General features: G+C 39.5%; 2 protein-coding genes across 4 annotated transcripts in view; both read left to right on the forward strand.

The window, feature by feature from the left end:
* The window catches only part of IREB2 (iron responsive element binding protein 2), a 51328-nt gene extending 46670 nt beyond the window's left edge, over nt 1-4658 (forward strand). The window contains exons 21-22 of the mRNA XM_068991571.1: nt 692-877; nt 1622-4658. Coding sequence (XP_068847672.1) covers nt 692-877; nt 1622-1732 — 297 coding nt within the window. The 3' untranslated portion in view covers nt 1733-4658. The remainder of the gene's footprint in view (nt 1-691; nt 878-1621) is intronic.
* Nucleotides 4659-8904: 4246 nt separating this feature from the next.
* Nucleotides 8905-18689, forward strand: part of HYKK (hydroxylysine kinase) — a 31770-nt gene continuing 21985 nt past the window's right edge. For 2 of the 3 annotated variants that reach the window (XM_068991166.1, XM_068991164.1), the window contains exons 1-4: nt 8905-8993; nt 13074-13157; nt 14479-14829; nt 15698-15837. In XM_068991166.1, coding sequence (XP_068847267.1) covers nt 13133-13157; nt 14479-14829; nt 15698-15837 — 516 coding nt within the window. In that variant the 5' untranslated portion in view covers nt 8905-8993; nt 13074-13132. Of the gene's footprint in view, nt 8994-9602; nt 9738-13073; nt 13158-14478; nt 14830-15697; nt 15838-18689 lie in introns of all 3 variants that reach the window. The other variant, XM_068991165.1, reaches the window with a different exon arrangement.

Raw genomic sequence — 18689 nt, forward strand, 5'->3', positions numbered from 1 at the left:
GAGAATAACCTCCACTCTTTCTGAGTGGGGACTGAGCTGGAGATCTTATTTCTTTTTATAGACTTCTCACTGGTATCCCAGTATTCTGAGAACCTTATGCCTCTGAGTCTCAAGCCATTTCTAGGTTCTTTGTTGCAGAGTGACTCAAATCTTAGATTGGGTATCACTCTAATTTCAGTTTGTCAGTCTGTAGTTTCAACATTCTCTGCTAAGTCAGTCACCTGCCTCTATTTTCTAAATATTTACAGAATTTGCACATCCTGTTCTCTTTGTTGCTGTGGGCTTATACTTCTTTATTCCCTTATTTTAATGACAGTTTAAGAGGGAGTGTTGATAAACACATAGGTTAGATCTACCATAATTAAACAGAAATCCTCTTGAGCCCTTTTTGAGTTTCAAGCAACTGCCCCCAGTTATAGAGAACACTTAGTATGTGGTAGGCACTGGTGGTACTTAATCCTGGAGTGGCAGAGGAGCAGTTAGAGTTAAGGAGCTACTTAGAGATACAGGAAAATAATCTGTAAAAGGTTTCTTTAAATAAGTAAAAGCTTTCTTTAAATACTTTGATATAACATTGACCTTCATATGGGGTAGTGGGTTTGAAGCTTTTACAGAAAAGCCAAAAGTAGAGTTTTTTCCCCTTTAAAATTGCGTAGTAGAATGGAGGAAATAAAATGCATGTTTGTTACAGGGTGTGAAAGCTGTTTTGGCTGAAAGTTATGAAAAAATTCACAAAGATCATTTGATTGGAATTGGCATAGCTCCACTTCAGTTCCTTCCAGGAGAAAGTGCAGATTCCTTGGGCCTCTCTGGCAGAGAAACATTTTCTTTAACATTTCCTGAAGAACTGTCTCCTGGAGTTACATTAAATATAAAGGTATACCTAAATTTCTCAAATATATGATCATGTACAGTACTATATGTTTAACTAGATGGTTGTAAACTCAGTAATAAACAATGTCTGTAAATTACATATTAATGTCAGCTAGTAAATAAATTGTAGTTTAAGAAGGCTTTATTTTGTTTGTACTTGAACCTGTGTTAATGCAGTTGGTCTCTGAGGAAAAGTAGAAAATGTATATACTTAGTCCAGAAAAAAGAAAACAGGACCTTGCAGTTACATGTCCCAGCTTCCTCTTCCTGCTGGCAGCTCTCTGTGGGAATGTAATGTTCAGTCCAGGCATGCACACCGCTTCATTAGAAGCCAGAGCTGAGTAGAAGCCAGAGCTGAGTGTTCATGGTTAGAGTAACACCGACTTTACAGCTAAGAAAAAAGGAAAACGAGTAGCAGATATTATATGCAGTGAATATTTGATTTTTAACAAAATGAACATGAGTAATTAGTATAACATCCCTAACTAGTAAGTCAAAATCTGAATGATTTAATACTTTAAATGATAACAGTACTTGTTCTTTAGAATTAGGGATGAAATATTTGTTTTCCTACTTAGCTATGAGGCCTCTAATTAGGTATCTTAGTTGTTTTCTCAAGGAAAAGAAATGTGTCTCAGACAGAACATGTGATAAGTATAGTCATTGAATATGAAGACAAATAGTCTTAACCACCAAGTAACATTACAAGATTTTACCACTCATGTGAGATGTTTTTGTTTGTTTAAAGACAAGCACTGGAAAAGTATTCAGCGTGATTGCTTCGTTTGAAAATGATGTGGAGATAACATTGTACAAACATGGAGGATTATTAAACTTTGTGGCACGAAAATTCTCATAGTATCTACTCACCATGAATACCTTTCATAACTGGTGACTGCAAATAAAGCCTTTTGTGCTGGACCCAGGAATCCTTACCATGGAGCTGCAGATAGTCCCAGTATGCCCACTTATCTCATCCATGGATGTAAATGATGATGAATCAACGTAGTGACTGAAATGAAATCTTGATTTTAAATAATATACGAATGGTGCTAATAACATTGCTAAAATCAATGTGTGAAGTGTGTTGTGGAAGAGGCCTATAAGTAAGGGGGAATATTTTATCAGACCATTTTGTAAATAAAGGCAGAATTTGAATTTGTGTTGAAGATTCTTATATGAATAACCTTCCTGAAGTTTCTTGTTTAGTTTTGCACCTATAAAACTGTATACTACTGTTTGTTGGTTTAAGAGTAGGGGATTGAAATTTAAGAAGCCAGATAATTCTAAAATTGTGGAAGGTGAAATCTGATTTATAAATGGACTTTCAGATATGTTCATTCCTTTCCAGAACTGAGCTGGACATAGTGGCATTCTTAGTTTGTAAAATAAGCCAGGGTTATCCTAAGTCTCAGTCAAAGGATAGAACTTGCCCCAGACACAATCATTCTGTCCAATCCAGCCGAGGTTTCCTCCACATCTGAAGATGGACTGTTACAGAATACAGTTGATTGTGTAGCACCATGTATTAGCAGTGAAAATATGTACCACATATGCAGCCCTTATTTTTTCAGTAATTTGCTCCTGTGACCCTGGCAGGTCTCAGATGGCATTATATTAATTGGATTAGATTACTTTGCTCACTTTATGTGATACTTCTATAACCTAATATTTTAGGTATCATTAACCAAAATTCTGCACTCATCTACAGTTGCTAAGGAGAACTTTATTTAATCATTAAACACTAACATGATTTCGTCTAGACTTTTAAATTTTCCACCCTAAATTATATGGTTGCTCAACCCTAAACATTTTTTAAATGTTGGTTTCTTCTTAATTATATAAATCAATTTCCTGTCATTTTGAATCATTATTTCACCTGGGATGCATGATACTATTAATTATATATGCTTTTGCTGACCGTTAGGATAAAACACTTAAATTATTGCTGTCTGAATACCATATTTTCTCTATATGCATGTTTGTTTACCACATCAAATGTTCTGTTAACAAGTTTGGTGACTTTTAAGAAAAGGTTGGATGATTAATTCCGAAAGTCCTATACCTTTTTAAAAAAGTTAAGAAGTTAAAGTTAGCAGGCAGAAGGTTAATCGTAGTGATTCCTGCCCCCCCACATGGAGATCATCATATGAAGTTACTGCAATTCAGAATTAGCTTACATTGCACAAAATAAATTGTTTTAAGCTAAAATGCTGAAACTACCAAACCAGTGGGTAAAGACCACTGAGAACTTTGCACATAATCAGTCATACAATCTTTTGAAAATATTCTGTGTTTAGACAATTAGATGGACTAGAGTTTGGTAAAACGATTTCCCTTTTATTTAAAATTTTTATAACTATTTTCTTTGGTACTTTCAAGTCATATTGTGTTCTTGATATTTTGTTATGCTGTGTATTTGTCAGTGCATGTGTTTTTAATTTACATGAAAACATGAATTAAGGTTGGAGAATTTACAAGTTGAAAGTTAAAATATCAGTTATAGGCTTTTGAGAAGATGATAATCCAAGATTGTGTGTGGGGAAAACGTCTGTATTATTTCTAAGCCATTCTGAAATACAATGTGTAGCCTGTGGTCAGAGCCCTGGGCATCACCATAAACAGCAGATCCAGGAAATGAAGAGGTAATAAAGGTAGCCAGCTATGAATTAAGCATTTACATTTCCAGTCTACCTAGTCCAGTAAAAGTACAACCAGATCTTGTATTTCAGGAAAAAATATCAAGGTTCTCTTAAAATCTCTTGTTGATATACAGTGAACCAAAAAACTTGATAAGCAGTGGCTGTCAACTGGGGAAGAGAGTTGTGGATGTGTGACCCTGAATGCACCTGTGATTCTTCCTCCAGCCAAATTGTGTTTGCAGAAATGTGGCGCCTGTTGGTTTTTATTGTTTTTCATATCTCCTTTATTGACTATATCTGGATAATTTTGTTTTTTTTAAAAAATACACAAATATTGTGGGAAGAAATATAACAGGTCCATGAAAGAAGCAAATTAGTGCTATGAACTTAAAAGTAAAATTTCAAAGGTCATTATCAACAGCAGCATTTTTGTCATATTTTAAGAAACATTATGCTACATACCATTGCAATATTTCATGCCTTTGGTTTTGCTAATTGGTGAAAGTGTTATCCAGTCACTGAACTGCCATTAATATACCTAAAAAGTTTCTGAGGTAATAGTTGTTATTTCCTATTGTATCTCCAAGCGGACATTTGAATGAGAAGTATTAGAATCCCTTTAGCAAAGTGCTCAGTTTTTCACTGGGAATCAAACTTCATTGGTACTAAAGGACAAAAAGCACAGCTGAGACCTGAATCCAAGTTCTAGTTGTTTACAACGAGGGAAGCAGTGTTGTGTTCATTCACCTGCTCAGTGTTAAGTGACAGGATGAGGAGAAATTATTTGACTAACATTTTTCTATAGTTAAATTAAAAGACATCGTTCTTTTGCCTTTAGGTTTAGGAGAAAGTGCTAAGATACCGGATGTCGACCCTATCTTAGTTTGATTTGGAATACTAAAAGAGAGGGGAAGGAGGTGGACTTAGTCTTCTTTAGTGACACTTTTCCTGAAGTGTGATAGTACCGATGTTTATCAGTTTTACACATAGTATGTCATTATGAAACCATATATCTCACTTAAGTAACTATAAATCATTGTCTATTATTTAAAGCCAACAAAACAGTATAACAGTTTTAAGTTCAGTAATGTTAAGTATTGTATAGAAATATATTGGAGGCAAAGTTCAGTTGATGACAATTGTGTATATGTTACTGATGCTGTAAATTATTTTTAATAAAGAAAATTGTATTATCACATATTTGACTCTTGTTATAAAATGCTTTGTGGTAATTGAAAATAAAATACTGTAACTTAAGAAATAGGATGCCATCCAGAAATTTCTCTTCAAACATGTTATCTAGCTGTTCAGACATGACTTATTCCCAGTATGACTGGTAAATGAGAAGGAAAGCCAAGATAAAGCTTGCAGTAGGGATCGCCTTGAGGAAACAGTTAAGTTGAAGTTAAGAGGTCATTCTAATAAGTACTTCAATTCATAAAATCACATTTTAGAGTTGAAAAGACATCTCTCACCCAAAGCAGGATCCTTTGTACAAATAACATCATGTGACTGGGCAGTCCTTTCTTGAGCATTCAAGAGATGAGAGACTGTCTGCTGCACTTGGTAGCCCACTGACTGAGTCTTGATGGTTAAATTTTATTTCAAGCTGAACTCATCTCCTTGTAGCTTATACCTACTGATTCTAGTTCTCCCTAATTTTTCTATGCCTCTTAAAGTGCTTTAGTACAACTACATATAAAATACAGACTTAATAAGTTAGACCCACCACAAATTGCTCTGAACATAACCTTAATACTATAGATCTTTTTTTAATGTTAATTTATGTTAAAGTGAACATTTAGGACTGAATTCATCTCATGCTACAAAGTTGTGTATTACTGGAGGAAAGGGCCTTTTCTTGATAGATGCAGGATGGAAGTGCTATGTTTGTATGAGCCTCCATGCTTTAGAACTAGCTGATGGTGTCACTTCCTCCTTCCCCTGGCTATTCATCAGCACTGATGAAGCACCCATGAAGTGAGTCATCTGGAGCAGGGAACCAGGACCATGAGTCTCTGTGGTTAACATTTTATGAATATGGTCAGCTGCCCATTGATCTAAAAATATTGCCCTTTTCCTCAACAGCAGTCTAAATGAGTAAAGTTTGTTAAAACTTGATATTCATAAATTAAAATTGGTACATTATTGGGAGTTTTCTAAGGACTCCAGTATCCTAAGAAATTTGTTTGCTCAGTACCAAGACAGGCACATGGTATAGTTTGAATACCCAGTGTTCAAGGAAGCCTAGTGCAACACCAGTGTTGTGCTTTGTTAATTTATGGTTTCCACTTGATGCCAGTTTTTTTAATTATAAAATAATTTAGCTTCAGCTTGTTTTGTTTTGATTTGATGTGAGTTTAGCTCATAAGTTTTCCAAAATATCAGATTATAAAGCTTGTTTTATATACTTCAAAAATGGAACATTTATTGCAGAAGCAGATGTGTATCTAATTCCCACAAAACTTGCTTGTATGCTAACAATTGTGTTTGTGAATTTTGTGTTCACATGATGGCATTAGGTTTTAAAACATTTTAGACAATGTTGGTATATAGTTGTGTCATAAAACTGGTGGGCTATTATGTTTTATAGGATATCTTGTAATGTAAAATCATATCTATAATCTCACCCTGTACATTGTTAATTTTGTTTCACTCCAGTTTTTTTCACTGAATTTGAGAGCCACTACCTAAGTGGCCTAGTGGCCAGGTGGAACAGGAAAAAAATTGTTAATACAACAGTGATAATCACAGTTCTTGTCTATCATATTGGAGCTTTAATCATTATCATGGTATCCAATTTTGGCATTATTGAAAAACGTATTAACAGCCTTAGAAATTCTCATTCTCTTATCCCAGTGTATGACTGAGCAGTGTATCTTAAAGACTCATAAAGGACAAAAGATTCATGTGTAAGAATATTATTATTAAAGACAAGGAAATCTTGTTTAAAGTGAAAAAGGCAAGTGACAAAATGTATTTCTAAAAAAGGTGAGTGGAAAGATGCCAGAGAAAGTAATTGTGGGTCTAGAGTCCTGTCTCTTCAATTCTCACCATACCTTCCAGATTTGATCTTCATTCCCATCTCTAAATCCCAAGAAAAGTAGAAACAACAAGCATTGCAGCACTATTTACAATAGGATGTGGAAGCAACCTAGATGTCAGTTGACAGGTGAATGGATAAAGAAGCTGTGGTACATATATACACACTGGGATACTACTCAGCCATAAAAAGAAATGCATTTGAGTCCATTATAATGAGGTGGATGAACCTACAGCCTATGATACAGACTGAAGTAAGTCAGAAAGAGAAAAATATTGTCTATTAACTCATATGGAATCTAGAAAGATGGTACTGATGAACCTATTCGCAGGGCAGCAGTGCAGATGCAGACATAGAGAACAAACTTATGGACAAGGGTGGTGGGGAGGAAGGAGAGGGTGAGATGAATGGAGAGAGGCTCTGTAACAACCTAGAGGGGTGGGAAAGAGTGAAAGAAGGTTCAAGAGGGAGGGGACAATAGGTACACCTATGGCTAATTCATACCAATGTAAGGCAGAAATCAAGCCAATATGTAAAGCAATTATCCTTCAATTAAAAGTAAAAAAAAAAAAAAAAAAACAACCTGGACTAAGAGGTGGAATAGTGAGAGGGTGGAGAGAATTCAGAATCTGCCTGAGGAAAGAGCATACAGAGATGCCTTGAGAACCAATGGAGTCAAATTCTGGCTGCAGATAATCGAAATCAAACCTTTTAACACCCTAAAGGAAAGCGACTTAGGAAGAATTCCACCCTGGGGCTTAAAAAAGCCCCGGTACTTGGAAATTAGCACTGAAGCAGGTAAGAATCATATCTGAAGGCGGAAAAGAGGAAAGCTCTCAATATGTGGTTGATGGAAGTTTGGGAAACATCAATCAATCAAGGTGACTAAACATGCCGACTACGCTATATCCTGAGGGGGTTGGGGGCTGGGCATTGTGAGAGAGCGAGATGCGCACGGATTAAAACAGACCGAGTTGCAGTCATGAGTGATGTCTAGAATTCTCCTCCAATGGAGACTGCTCTGTCCTATCAGAGAGGTTCTCCCTGGCTGCAGACGTATATGAAACTGGCTACCTGAGCCTGATGCCCTTGACAATTAAGTAATCAGGCAACTAACCTGGCTGTTAATGCCAGGATTCCCAAGGTGGGCTGCTCTGGTGGCTTTAAACGGAAAAGAATCTGCCTGCAATGCGGAGACCTGGCTTCAATCCCAGGTTTGGGAAGATCCTTGGAGAAGGGAATGGCAACCCACTCCAGTATTCTTGCCTGGAGAATTCTATGGACAGAGGAGCCTGGTGGGCTACAGTCCGTGGGGTCGCGAAGAATCCTACACAATTGAGTGACTACACTTTCATTCGCAGGCAGCATTCTGATGGTCATGTGGTTTCCGCGCTTCCCTGCAGAGAGAGAATCGACTCCCAATTCAGGATTCTGACCCAATTACCAGTTCATTTTCTCAGTGTAAATGAATCACTTATCACACCAGACCTGAACTGTGGTCATCGCAGCCCCCTGAGGGGACCTGTTAGAGGGGCCTTCACACTTCCTTTACATCTATTATATTGAATTTAATGGCTCGAGAGTAGAAAACTCAGCACCGTACAAAAGCTTAAACTCGAAGTTGGGTGACCGGGTCTGGCTGAGGCTCTGTGCCCTCTTAAGTTTCCCCATCAGTACAAGGAACGTGTGGATCTATCCTATAACTTAGACAATTTTACGTTCTAACATTTATTGACTGCATCCCGGGAGAGCTAGGTCCTGTGCAGAACGCTGCCAGGCCAAACTCCCAGGTCCTCAGTCCTCTTGCAGTTCTAGGGGACTGGGAGGGGCTCGAGGCCACCTCGGCCACGCTTGCGAAGCCTCTGGCATACGTGTTTCCAACAGAAGGGAGAGAAGGAAGAAAATCGAGGACGCGAATTCTACCCAGAAAAGAGAATCCCGAGGGAAGCAGGCCACTACGCCTCCACAGCTTCAGGGACTGGGAGGAACTGCAAGATGCCACTCAAGAGCTGAAAGCCTCCTAAATGGTTACCACTAAGGGGCGGGGCGGAATCTCTAAGAGCCAATCAGAAAGAAGAAGTCCAGTTTTGTAGGGAGATAACCGCGCTCTGACTGGAGTGACCGCTGAGAGAAGGCGGGACGGGATTGCAGATCCATCCAAAACCTGATCTTTGAATTTCTCTATTCGCAGCCTCTTCTGCAGCCCGGGGACTGGGCTGGAATAGCCCCGATCGGCCTGGCGGAGCCTCGCCTTCCAAGAGTCTTCGCTTATTGGCGTGGGGGGGGGGGTAGTCTCGAGGAGCCAATCAGAAGTCAGGACTCACGCCCTCGGAGGAGGGGCGGATCCAGACAAGTTGGGCGCGACTTCCCAGCGGGAGCGCAGGACCCCGGCTGCTCCAGAGCGGGATCCACGTCAGGACCTCGGGTCGTTCCGGGTGAGCTGGGTGGGGAAAGCAGAGACAAACCCCAGAACCCTCTGGAGGGGGCGGCCGGGAGAGCACGGAGGTTCGCTGAGAGTGTGGGGCCAGGAGTCGTGAGCCTCCGGCCCCTCCAGCGCCTCCAGCCCTTAATCCACCTCAGACTCTCTGCTCAGGTGATGCGCAAGTCACCTTCCTCGCTGGATCGCACCTACAACCCAGAAGGCTGGGCTGAGATCCCAGAATTGGGGTGTGGCACCTGAGAAGCCATCTGGTCCAACCTGTGCCGGGCCTGGCACTCCCGGACAGGTGTCTAGCGGATGTTCCTCATTTCTTGGGCTCCACTGGACCTCACTAGCATAATAACACTCTGAACCCGACTAATGTGCCCTCTTCCTCCCTTATTTTCCTGTCACTTGGATCAGCAACCCCTTTGCAGCCGCTCTCCTACCACCTGTTCCTTCTCATCCAGAAGGAAAACACTCAGGGCACCCACTGTTGTTGTCTTTGAAAAACTACAGACTCTAGTTCCATACCTTTCTGTTTTCTGAAACTCTTTGAGGGTAAACTGCCCTCATGAGCCTGTGGGATGAAAGTAACCCTTCTGTCATTAATTCCTCTTGATAGTTAATAAGAATCTACGCTCGAATCTGGGCTGGGGATACGGAGATTTACTGGATATAATCCTTGCTCTCCAACCTTGGAAGGACGCAGCAGAAGGAATTACAGGGCAAGAAGGGCAGCTTTGGAAGACATGCTAAGGTAGAATTTACTAGACTTTGTAAAACTTTGAGAGTGAGGGAGAAGAAAGAATCAAGAATGATTTCTGTTTCTTGTCCGGTTATACCTTACACAAAGTGCAGAGTTTAAGGTCCAGTCCCCCAGGTTGTAGGACAAAGGTTTTGAGATTCTGGCATAAGCCCTGGAGTTGGAAAACATTTGCTTCCTGAGCAATTTGTCAGAAGCCAAGTAAAACACTGTTGGCAGGAAATACAGTGCAACTACCTATAGGATTTGAGTTCCCTTCCTCACCCCCTCCACCCATACAAAAGACATTTGGTTAAGACAGCCATCTCTGATCAACACATTTCTTTCTCCGTATTTACTTACTTGGGCTTCCCAGGTGGTGCACAAGTGCTGACTTGATCTGTGCCATTAGTTCCATATTTGGAGTATTTGTATACAAAGGAAAAAAAAACTAAATTTAAGCTCAAAAGGAAAGAGCTTTAGAAACAATGTTAGCACTAGAAGGAATTTGTAGGGATAATCTAGTCCAACTCCCTGTTAGAGGAGATGTGAATAGTGCAAAGTTTCAGAGGTTACATATAAAATGTCTTATCTCTCCCAGCATAGAAACTATTTTATTCTATTTTTTTAACTTGATAAAATACACTTAGCCAGCACAACCTTTTGTTACACAGGCTCTCTTTGATGACTAGAGCTGCCAACATTGCTGTAGAAAACAGTGCTTTAAGTAGAGGGTTAACAAACCCCATTTGAGAATGTTATAGGGACATTTTCTAGACTGGAAAGCAGACTGGCCTTCACTAATTGCTTCTAAGTGTCCTTCCAACTGTAAGGATTTCTAATTCATATTGAATTCAAAATTATTCTGATATCTTTAAAGCTTTAGGTGTTGAAAAATTACTCTGGGATTTTGTCTTGAATGTAAAGCTTTAGTTCATATTACATTCTGAATATGGGCCTGACACCTGTTTATAAATCTGCAGAAAGAATGTTAAAATCCCATGTAAAGCCTTAAACCCATATGCAGTGTGACAGGACATACTGGTTCCCAGAAGTTTCAGGTGCAGAGATTGTTTTAAACTCCATTCAGGCTTTGTCACAGTGTCTTTAGTAAACAAAATCCGAATGACTTAATTTGCTTCTGAAAGTGTATGCCCTAGTCAGAAAGTAGATATGGGGAGTGACTGGCAAGAATGCAATAACTATAACAGGTGGTGGAAATCTACCAGCAGCACAGGGGCTATGCAAGTTTAAAGGCAGGAGAAATCACTTAGGTTAAGAGGGTCAGGGAAGGAGGGATGGGAAGGAGACTGGTGTTTGGGGGTTATAATCTTATCACAAGTCATCAGGCTATTGCCTTGGAGCTGATTCAGAGAGGGGGTCGTATAGGACAGTCCTAGTGCACCTCCCTGAATTTTATCCCCTTTCTCTCACTGGACTAAGTTGGACTTTGGCTATCATAGATCTGAAGTGATTAGACATTAACAGGCATACGGTCTGATGTGGGGAGCTCTAACGCGGGAGAAGGCAATGGCATCCCACTCCAGTACTCTTGCCTGGAAAATCCCATGGACGGAGGAGCCTGGTAGGCTGCAGTCCATGGGGTCGCTAAGAGTCGGACACGACTGAGCGACTTCACTTTCACTTTTCACTTTCATGCATTGGAGAAGGAAACGGCAACCCACTCCAGTATTCTTGCCTGGAGAATCCCAGGGACGGGGGAGCCTGATGGGCTGGCGTCTATGGGGTCGCACAGGGTCGGACACGACTGAAGTGACTTAGCAGCAGCAGCAGCAGCAACGCATGAAAGGAAGTCCTAAGACCCCACCCATACCACCTGTCCTAGCCAGTCTCTCACAAAGCTTTTCTTTTTTTTTTTTAAAGTAAAATTTACATTCAGTGAAATTCACAGATCTTATGCTGACTTAAGTTTTAAGCTAAGTTTTGACAAATGTTTACACCCATGTAACCAAAGCCTAGTTAAGATATAGAACGTTTTCCTCCCAGAAAGTTCCCTCATGCCACCTTCTTGCCAGAAGCAACAGCTGGGCTGATTTCTATCAACAAGCACTAACTGTTCATGAGATTGTTTTTATATAACACTACATCCTTTGAACAGAAATCACATGTAGCCCCAAATGCAACCCATCCCCAAGATGTTGTTAATTATTTACAATTTAGTATGAAGGAAGGATTGGAATAAAACTGTTTTGACAAAGGGGAAAGTGAAATTGCAAGGATCTTAAATATTTGGTTCCTAAAGGATATTTAGAAGCCTAACATTGCCTTCCCTATACATATGGGCTTTCCTGGTAGCTCAGTGGGTAAAGAATCTGCCTACAATGCAGGAGACCCAGGTTTGATTCCTGGGTTGGAAAGATTCCCTGGAGAAGGAAATGGCAACTCACTCCAGTATTCTTGCCTGAAAAATTCCATGGACAGAGGAGTGTGGTGGGCTACAGTCCATGGGGTTGAAGAATTGGACATGACATAGTGACTAAACCACCGCCACCATATATATGGTGGGTATGTGTGTGTATATATATATATATATATATACTCACCATATATGTGTATATATACATATATATGTGTGTATATATACATATATACAATATATGTATATATATATATATATATATACACACACACACACAGAGTCAGGAAATATGCAAAATACGTGTAGCAGAGAGTGGCATTATCAAGAGGAAGAAAACAGTCTCCCCCATCCTGTTTATCCAATTCATATTTATAGCTCAATTCAAATCCATCTTCTCAAGAATATCATTAGGCTGTAGTAGTTTCTCTCTCCTCTGAATTTCTGTCATAGTTTTGGCAGATATTAATTTCATAGGTCATAAACTCAGATGCGCCTTTACTTTCTGTAAGCAATCTTAATCTTTAAGCCCCTGTTCTGCTTAGCAGTAGAAAAATGAATTCAGTATTTATTTATTTGGCTGCCAGGGGTCTTAGTCAGTTGCAGGGCATGGGCTCTGACATGTGCAGGCTCACTAGTTATGGTGCGTGGGCTTTGTTGTTCCATAACACGTAGGATCTTATTCATAGATTCCCTACCAGGGATAGAACCCACGTCCCTTGCATTGCAAGACAGATTCTTAACCTCTGGACCACTAGGGAAGTCCCAGAAAATTTATTCTTCACAATTCAAGGCAAACTCAGTCACTTCATCAAGTTTATACTTAATTCAGTGTTTTCTTTGGCATTTTATTAGTTTATCAGTTACTGCCTTGTAACTTGTTTTGAGCACCTTTTAAGTTTTTCATTGTTTAGGATATCTGCGACAGTGAGCTAACTTCAGAGCCCTCTAATTGCATTTCCTATCTCCCACAGGGCTTCTCGGGAATGCTTCGCACATCAGCCCACCCTTTGAAGTATGTGCAATAAGCTAGATGATGATACTTGTAACACAGAAAAGTAAGATCACCGTATTTGAATTTACATTTTAAACCCAAAGTGATGGTAATAAAGGGTCAAACCCAAAGGACATACTTAAGAAAACTTTGGGCCAGACACGTCCTCCTAGGACCTACATTCCTCCTTTAAATAAAGTTGATATTGCTGGGAGGGGTGGAGAAACCGGTGATACCAAGGTGCTTCCCCGGTGTGCATTCTGTGCCCAGAATCATACATTTGGCTTGTGAAGTGAGTTTAGACATAATTTATGGTACAAGGACGTTTAGTTACTACTTTTTAAAAAAATCTATTTGTGTGTTTTTTTTAGGTTTTTAAATTCAAAAATGGAAAATTTCATGTTTATACAAAGAAATATGAAGAATAAATTATTTAAATAAACCACAGTCACTATAAGAGAAAAGGCATGAACAGTGGAGTCAGACAAATCTGATTTGAATTTGAGCTTTACAGTTTACTACCTGTGCAAGCTGGGGCAAGTTACTCAATTTTCCCAAGTTTTGGGTTTCTAATCTGTAAATAGGTATGAGAAAATTTACTTCCCAGTTTGTACTGAAAATTAAGTGGGATACCGAATATAGAATGATACAATTCTGCATGTTTATTGTAACATGTAGTAGCTTATTAATATAAATATTCTGTTAATTGATTTCATTGATTTATGGTAATGAGATTAGATGTCTGATAAAGTCCTAACCAGTTCAAGTTTCTTGTCCTTGACCTGTTGCCTGCCCTTACCAAATGTCACCCTTGACTACCTAATTTTACATTTAAAGGATATATATATATTTTTACATTATGGTTTTAAGCTTGTGAAAACTTGTTTTAGAATTGAGTTTTCCTTCCAGACTATCTGACAGTCACAGTGATTTAAGCTATTTGTAAGTTAGGGCTATTTGTAATCAAAATAAATATCATTTACCAATCTATGGTATGTTAAAATATGAATCCTCAAACACTAGATAATAAATAACTAAAACAACAAATTAAAAAGACCCTCTTTACCTTTAATAGAAAGCCTGGAATCTTAGAGAAATAGACATAAAGTAGATGACATCAGGACCAGCTGGCCTACCATGCCTCTTGGAAATTAAAGAACAAAGTTATTACATAAGTATGCAGGGACTATGCTTTTAATCTACTTTTTAAATCTCACTTACTCATTTGATTTTTTTAACTTTATGAGTGAAAATTCACAATCAAGAGAAGTACCGAATCAGTATTGGGAAACATTATTGGTCTGTCTTAAGAAAACTCTTTTAAGTAACTATATTCAGTATAAGTCCCCTTTCCAGTTTGTCTGTTTGTTTGTTTGTTTCCTTAGAAATAATGTCAAGTGGAGGTGATCAGCAATCACAGGCTCTCACCAAGCCCTCTTTCAGTGAGGTACAAGCCTCTGCATTAGTGGAATCAGTGTTTGGGTTAAAAGTTTCCAAGATCCAGCCACTTCCTAGCTATGATGACCAAAACTTCCATGTATGCATTGCAAGAACCAAAGTCACTACAGATGGCCCAAATGAATATGTCCTCAAAATAAGCAACACTGAATCTAGCAAAACTCCAGACCTGATTGAAGTGCAGACTCATATCATCATGTTTCTGAGAGCGGCTGGATTTCCAACAGCCTCTGTGTGTCGTACTAAAGGAGACAACATAACCTCTCTCGTGTCTGTAGGTAAGAGACCACCACCGGTCATCGCCCGTCCATGTACATTACTGCATTTTGGCTACAAGTAGAAATATCAGGAACAGGTACGTCATTCCAAGGGTTGAGATGGTTATTTTTCTCAGCAGTTGGGAGAAGCTACCATCACCAAAGTGGAAACTGGGGCTGTGATTAGGGCTGGGATCTGGCATAACTCTTATCTGCCTGCAAAGGATCTGATGGATAAGTAACTAAGGGGATATGTGAAAACTAGGGGAACTTTTATTTTTAATTAGAAAAATAATTAAATAGTTTTATTTATCAGATCAGCTGTGTATTTTGGTGCTGTGATATAGTAGAAAGCACACAGAATCAGGAAGTTTAGATCCCAGCTCTGTAATTATGGTATACGTGACTTAAATTCTTAAGGCTATGAGCTGTCGTGAAACTTAGTCCCTTTCAATTCTAAGTGCTAAGACGTATCTAATGGAATTCTCCAAGCAGCAGTTTGTCCCTAAAGAAGTCTGTGATTCTGAAAGTCATTTCTTTATCACAACTTCCCCCACTGTAAATGCATTAAAAATGTATTTTAAGCATTCATTTACTAGAGTAGATAATTTATGTTTAGAGTTAAGGCCAGCAGACTTGGGGCTACAGTCATGTTAGGATGTAAATGGCTGGCCCCAGTGTTCTGAAATCTATCTGTTCTCCTTGCTGGCTTGATCCATTCAGTCCTGCCTCATAGAATCCTGCTGACTTGTCCTGTATTAGCACCTTTTTGTTTTTTTCTCTTGTTCTGTATTATTCCTTGCTATAATAATTGCAAAGGTAGAATAGCCTCTAATCTTTTTTTTTTTCCAAAGAATAATTGACAGAATATATCCTTCCATCCATCTAGATAGCGGCTCTGAAGTCAAAAGCTACTTGGTGAGGCTGCTGACTTACCTCCCAGGAAGACCCATAGCTGAGATTCCCATTGGCCCTCAGCTCTTATATGAAATTGGAAGGCTAGCTGCTAAGTTGGATAAAACCCTGGAGGTAAGATTTGGGATTTTATTTTGTTTATAAGAATTGTTCTTTGTTAGTTTTGATTTATTTTAAATACACCCAGGGTCACACTCTTTTTATTTGGTGCCTCTTAACATGTATTGGGGTTGGCCAGAAAGTTTTGGTCAGTGAATATCTTGTTCAATATAGTTCCTGGTGAATATGAAAAATGTGTCTTTTATGTATACCTAAAACTGAATGAATTTTTTTGGCCAATGCAACCTGATATTAAGAAGAAAATAAGGTACTAGATGCATGAATATTGACAGATTTCTTTTTGCCCAGGTCTGTACTTTATTAGCTTCGTGGCAAGATTACCTACATCTTTAGAAATTCATGATATCCTCTGTGCTGCTCACTGAAAACAGTCTGCATTCACAAATTAAAATCCGAAGTTTTCACAAGACATAATCAGCCAGGGCTCTGTATGAAGCAATAGCTATGTTACAAATGGATTGAAATGACTTGTATTAAAAATGTTTTTGTCGTACAGAAAAGATGACCTTGTTTGACAAATATTTTTCCAAACGTACCCACAAAACATCTTCATTTAATGAACAAATGTTCACTGAGAACCCATTCAATGCCAGGAACTGGGGGAAAAATAGGGATTCCCCTGTCCTAGAGGAGTGTGTTCCAAGGGACAAACAGACACTTGGAAAAGTAACCCCAGTTTGTATGAGGAAAACACTTGCAATTACTCACTGAATCCTGGCCAGTCTACCTCTCAGATGTCTACAGTCCATCTCCTTTCCATTCCTGCCTTGACTATCCCTCCCTGCATTCAGATCTTTTTCACCTTCAATTTATTTTTTATACCAATCAGAGTTACTTTTTAAAATTACAGATCTGACCATGTCAGTTCCATAATTAAAATCTTTCAGTGGACTCTCACTGCTTCAAAGTAAAGGCCAAGGTCCTCGGCGTCTCTTTCAAACAAGGCCCCGTTGGCCTCGTCCCTGCCTCTTCCCCCTCAGTCTCACTGTCCGTGTGTTCCCTTTCATGCTTCTCTCACCACCTTAGTAGAACTTCTCATCGTCCCCCCAATGTGCCTTTCTGTTTCATGCATCTCTGCCTTTGTTATCTTCTCAACCGTTAATACCTTTTCCCCTGCTCTGCAAAATTCCTGATTATCCTTCAACACACAGGTCAGGAATCACTTCCCCTGTGAAATCTTCTCTGGTCCCTTCTTTCTCTTCCCAGGCTGTACAAAGAGGATCACTTCCTGCTCTTTGCTCCATTGGATCTTGTGCATCCATCAACTCACATGATTCTATGGGTTGACTGACTGGGTCCCTCTGCTCTTCTTGGTATTAATTGGGGTCACTCATGCAGCTCTATTTAGCTGCAGTGCTTCAGATCCTTTCCATGTGTCCTTTTTTCTTCATGTGGTGTCTCATCCTCCAGGATGGTCTTGAGCATCCTTGCAACATGACTGCTGGCTTCCGAGACAGATTCAAAAAGACAAGCCCCGAGTGGACGACTGCTTATCAAGACTCTACTTGAATCATGTTAGCTCACATTTCATTAGCCAAAGCAAGTGACATGTCTAATCCCAAGTAGGAGAAGCTGCACAAGGGCATGTACACCAGGAGGCATGGTTCATAGGAGGCCATTGGGGTAACAGTCTACCATGATGGTAGTGTAATTCAGTTGCTTGTACTTCCTGTTACATATGCTATATAAGAAACAATAATCTTCTTAAGAAATTGGTCTACATCTTAATTATTCGTTTTTTATCCTTGGTGTCTAGCAGTGTCAAATACATATTAGATAGTCAAGGAGGGCTTCCTAAAAAGTTTTTTAATTTAAAAAAGCTTATGAGCTGGTTTTAAAAGTCTTGAACTCATCAGTCAGTCAGAGAAAAGGAGGAAGGGTATTCAGTGAAAGGAAAGAGCATGCAGGAAACCATGGCAGAACAATGACCATGTTCCAGAACCTCTGAATAATTTACTGTGGCTGGAGCATAGGGTTTACACCTGAGAGAGACAGGAGCTGAAGTTGGAAACATAGGGTGGAGTCAGATTATAAAATGTGTTATCGTAAGAAGCTTGGACTTTGTCTTATTTTCTTGGACAGTAGGGAGACTTGGAGGCTTTTTAAACAGGAAAAACGTTCTAATTTATAGCCTGCTTAGGTCCAATATAATGGCTAGATTGGCCGAAAACCAGAATGGAGGCAGGGAATGCATCTAGGGAGCTAATGCAGTGATCAAGCAAAAGCTGATTGAGGACAGGAACCAAGAAAAGGTTCAAAATATATTTAGGAGACAGAGCCAACTGAATTTGGTGATTGATTTAATGTTAAGGATGGAGGAGAGGAAAGTGCTGAGCAGGACATGGATTCTAAACTGGATCTACTGGGACAAAACTCCATTCTGAAATAGGCAGGATTCTCCCCTTGAAGCAATCCTGGAGTCACCTTCACAGCCTGGAACAAAGGACTGGAGGGATGGGAAGGGGAGGAGTATCAGATATGGGTCTGGAAGGTGCTGAGATCTGTGGAAGTTTTTTAAGGCTTCCTGCCATACAGAAAAGCAGATCAGCCCCTATGCATGCCACACGTGCTCCATTAGTGTCTGCTGGGATCAGCTTGCCTGCTCCCCTTCCTTGATTCTGTCTTTCTTTTTTCCGTCTGGTTGGCGCTTTAGAGAAAAGAGTAAGACAGAGCCTTTAGAAGGGTTAAGTGAGAGGTGAGACAGGGCTGAGAACACTTTAACAAGAAGCTTTAGGAGGGTTATTTTTAATTCTCTCTACCCTAAAAGACTTGTTATTTATTGTTTTCTGGGAATGAGGGAAAAAAATTCTGCTTTATAGTAAAAGTATATTTCTTATAGGCAGCAT

Source organism: Capricornis sumatraensis, chromosome 19, assembly GCF_032405125.1.
Source record: "Capricornis sumatraensis isolate serow.1 chromosome 19, serow.2, whole genome shotgun sequence".
In the NCBI taxonomy this organism is placed as follows: Eukaryota; Metazoa; Chordata; class Mammalia; order Artiodactyla; family Bovidae; genus Capricornis; species Capricornis sumatraensis.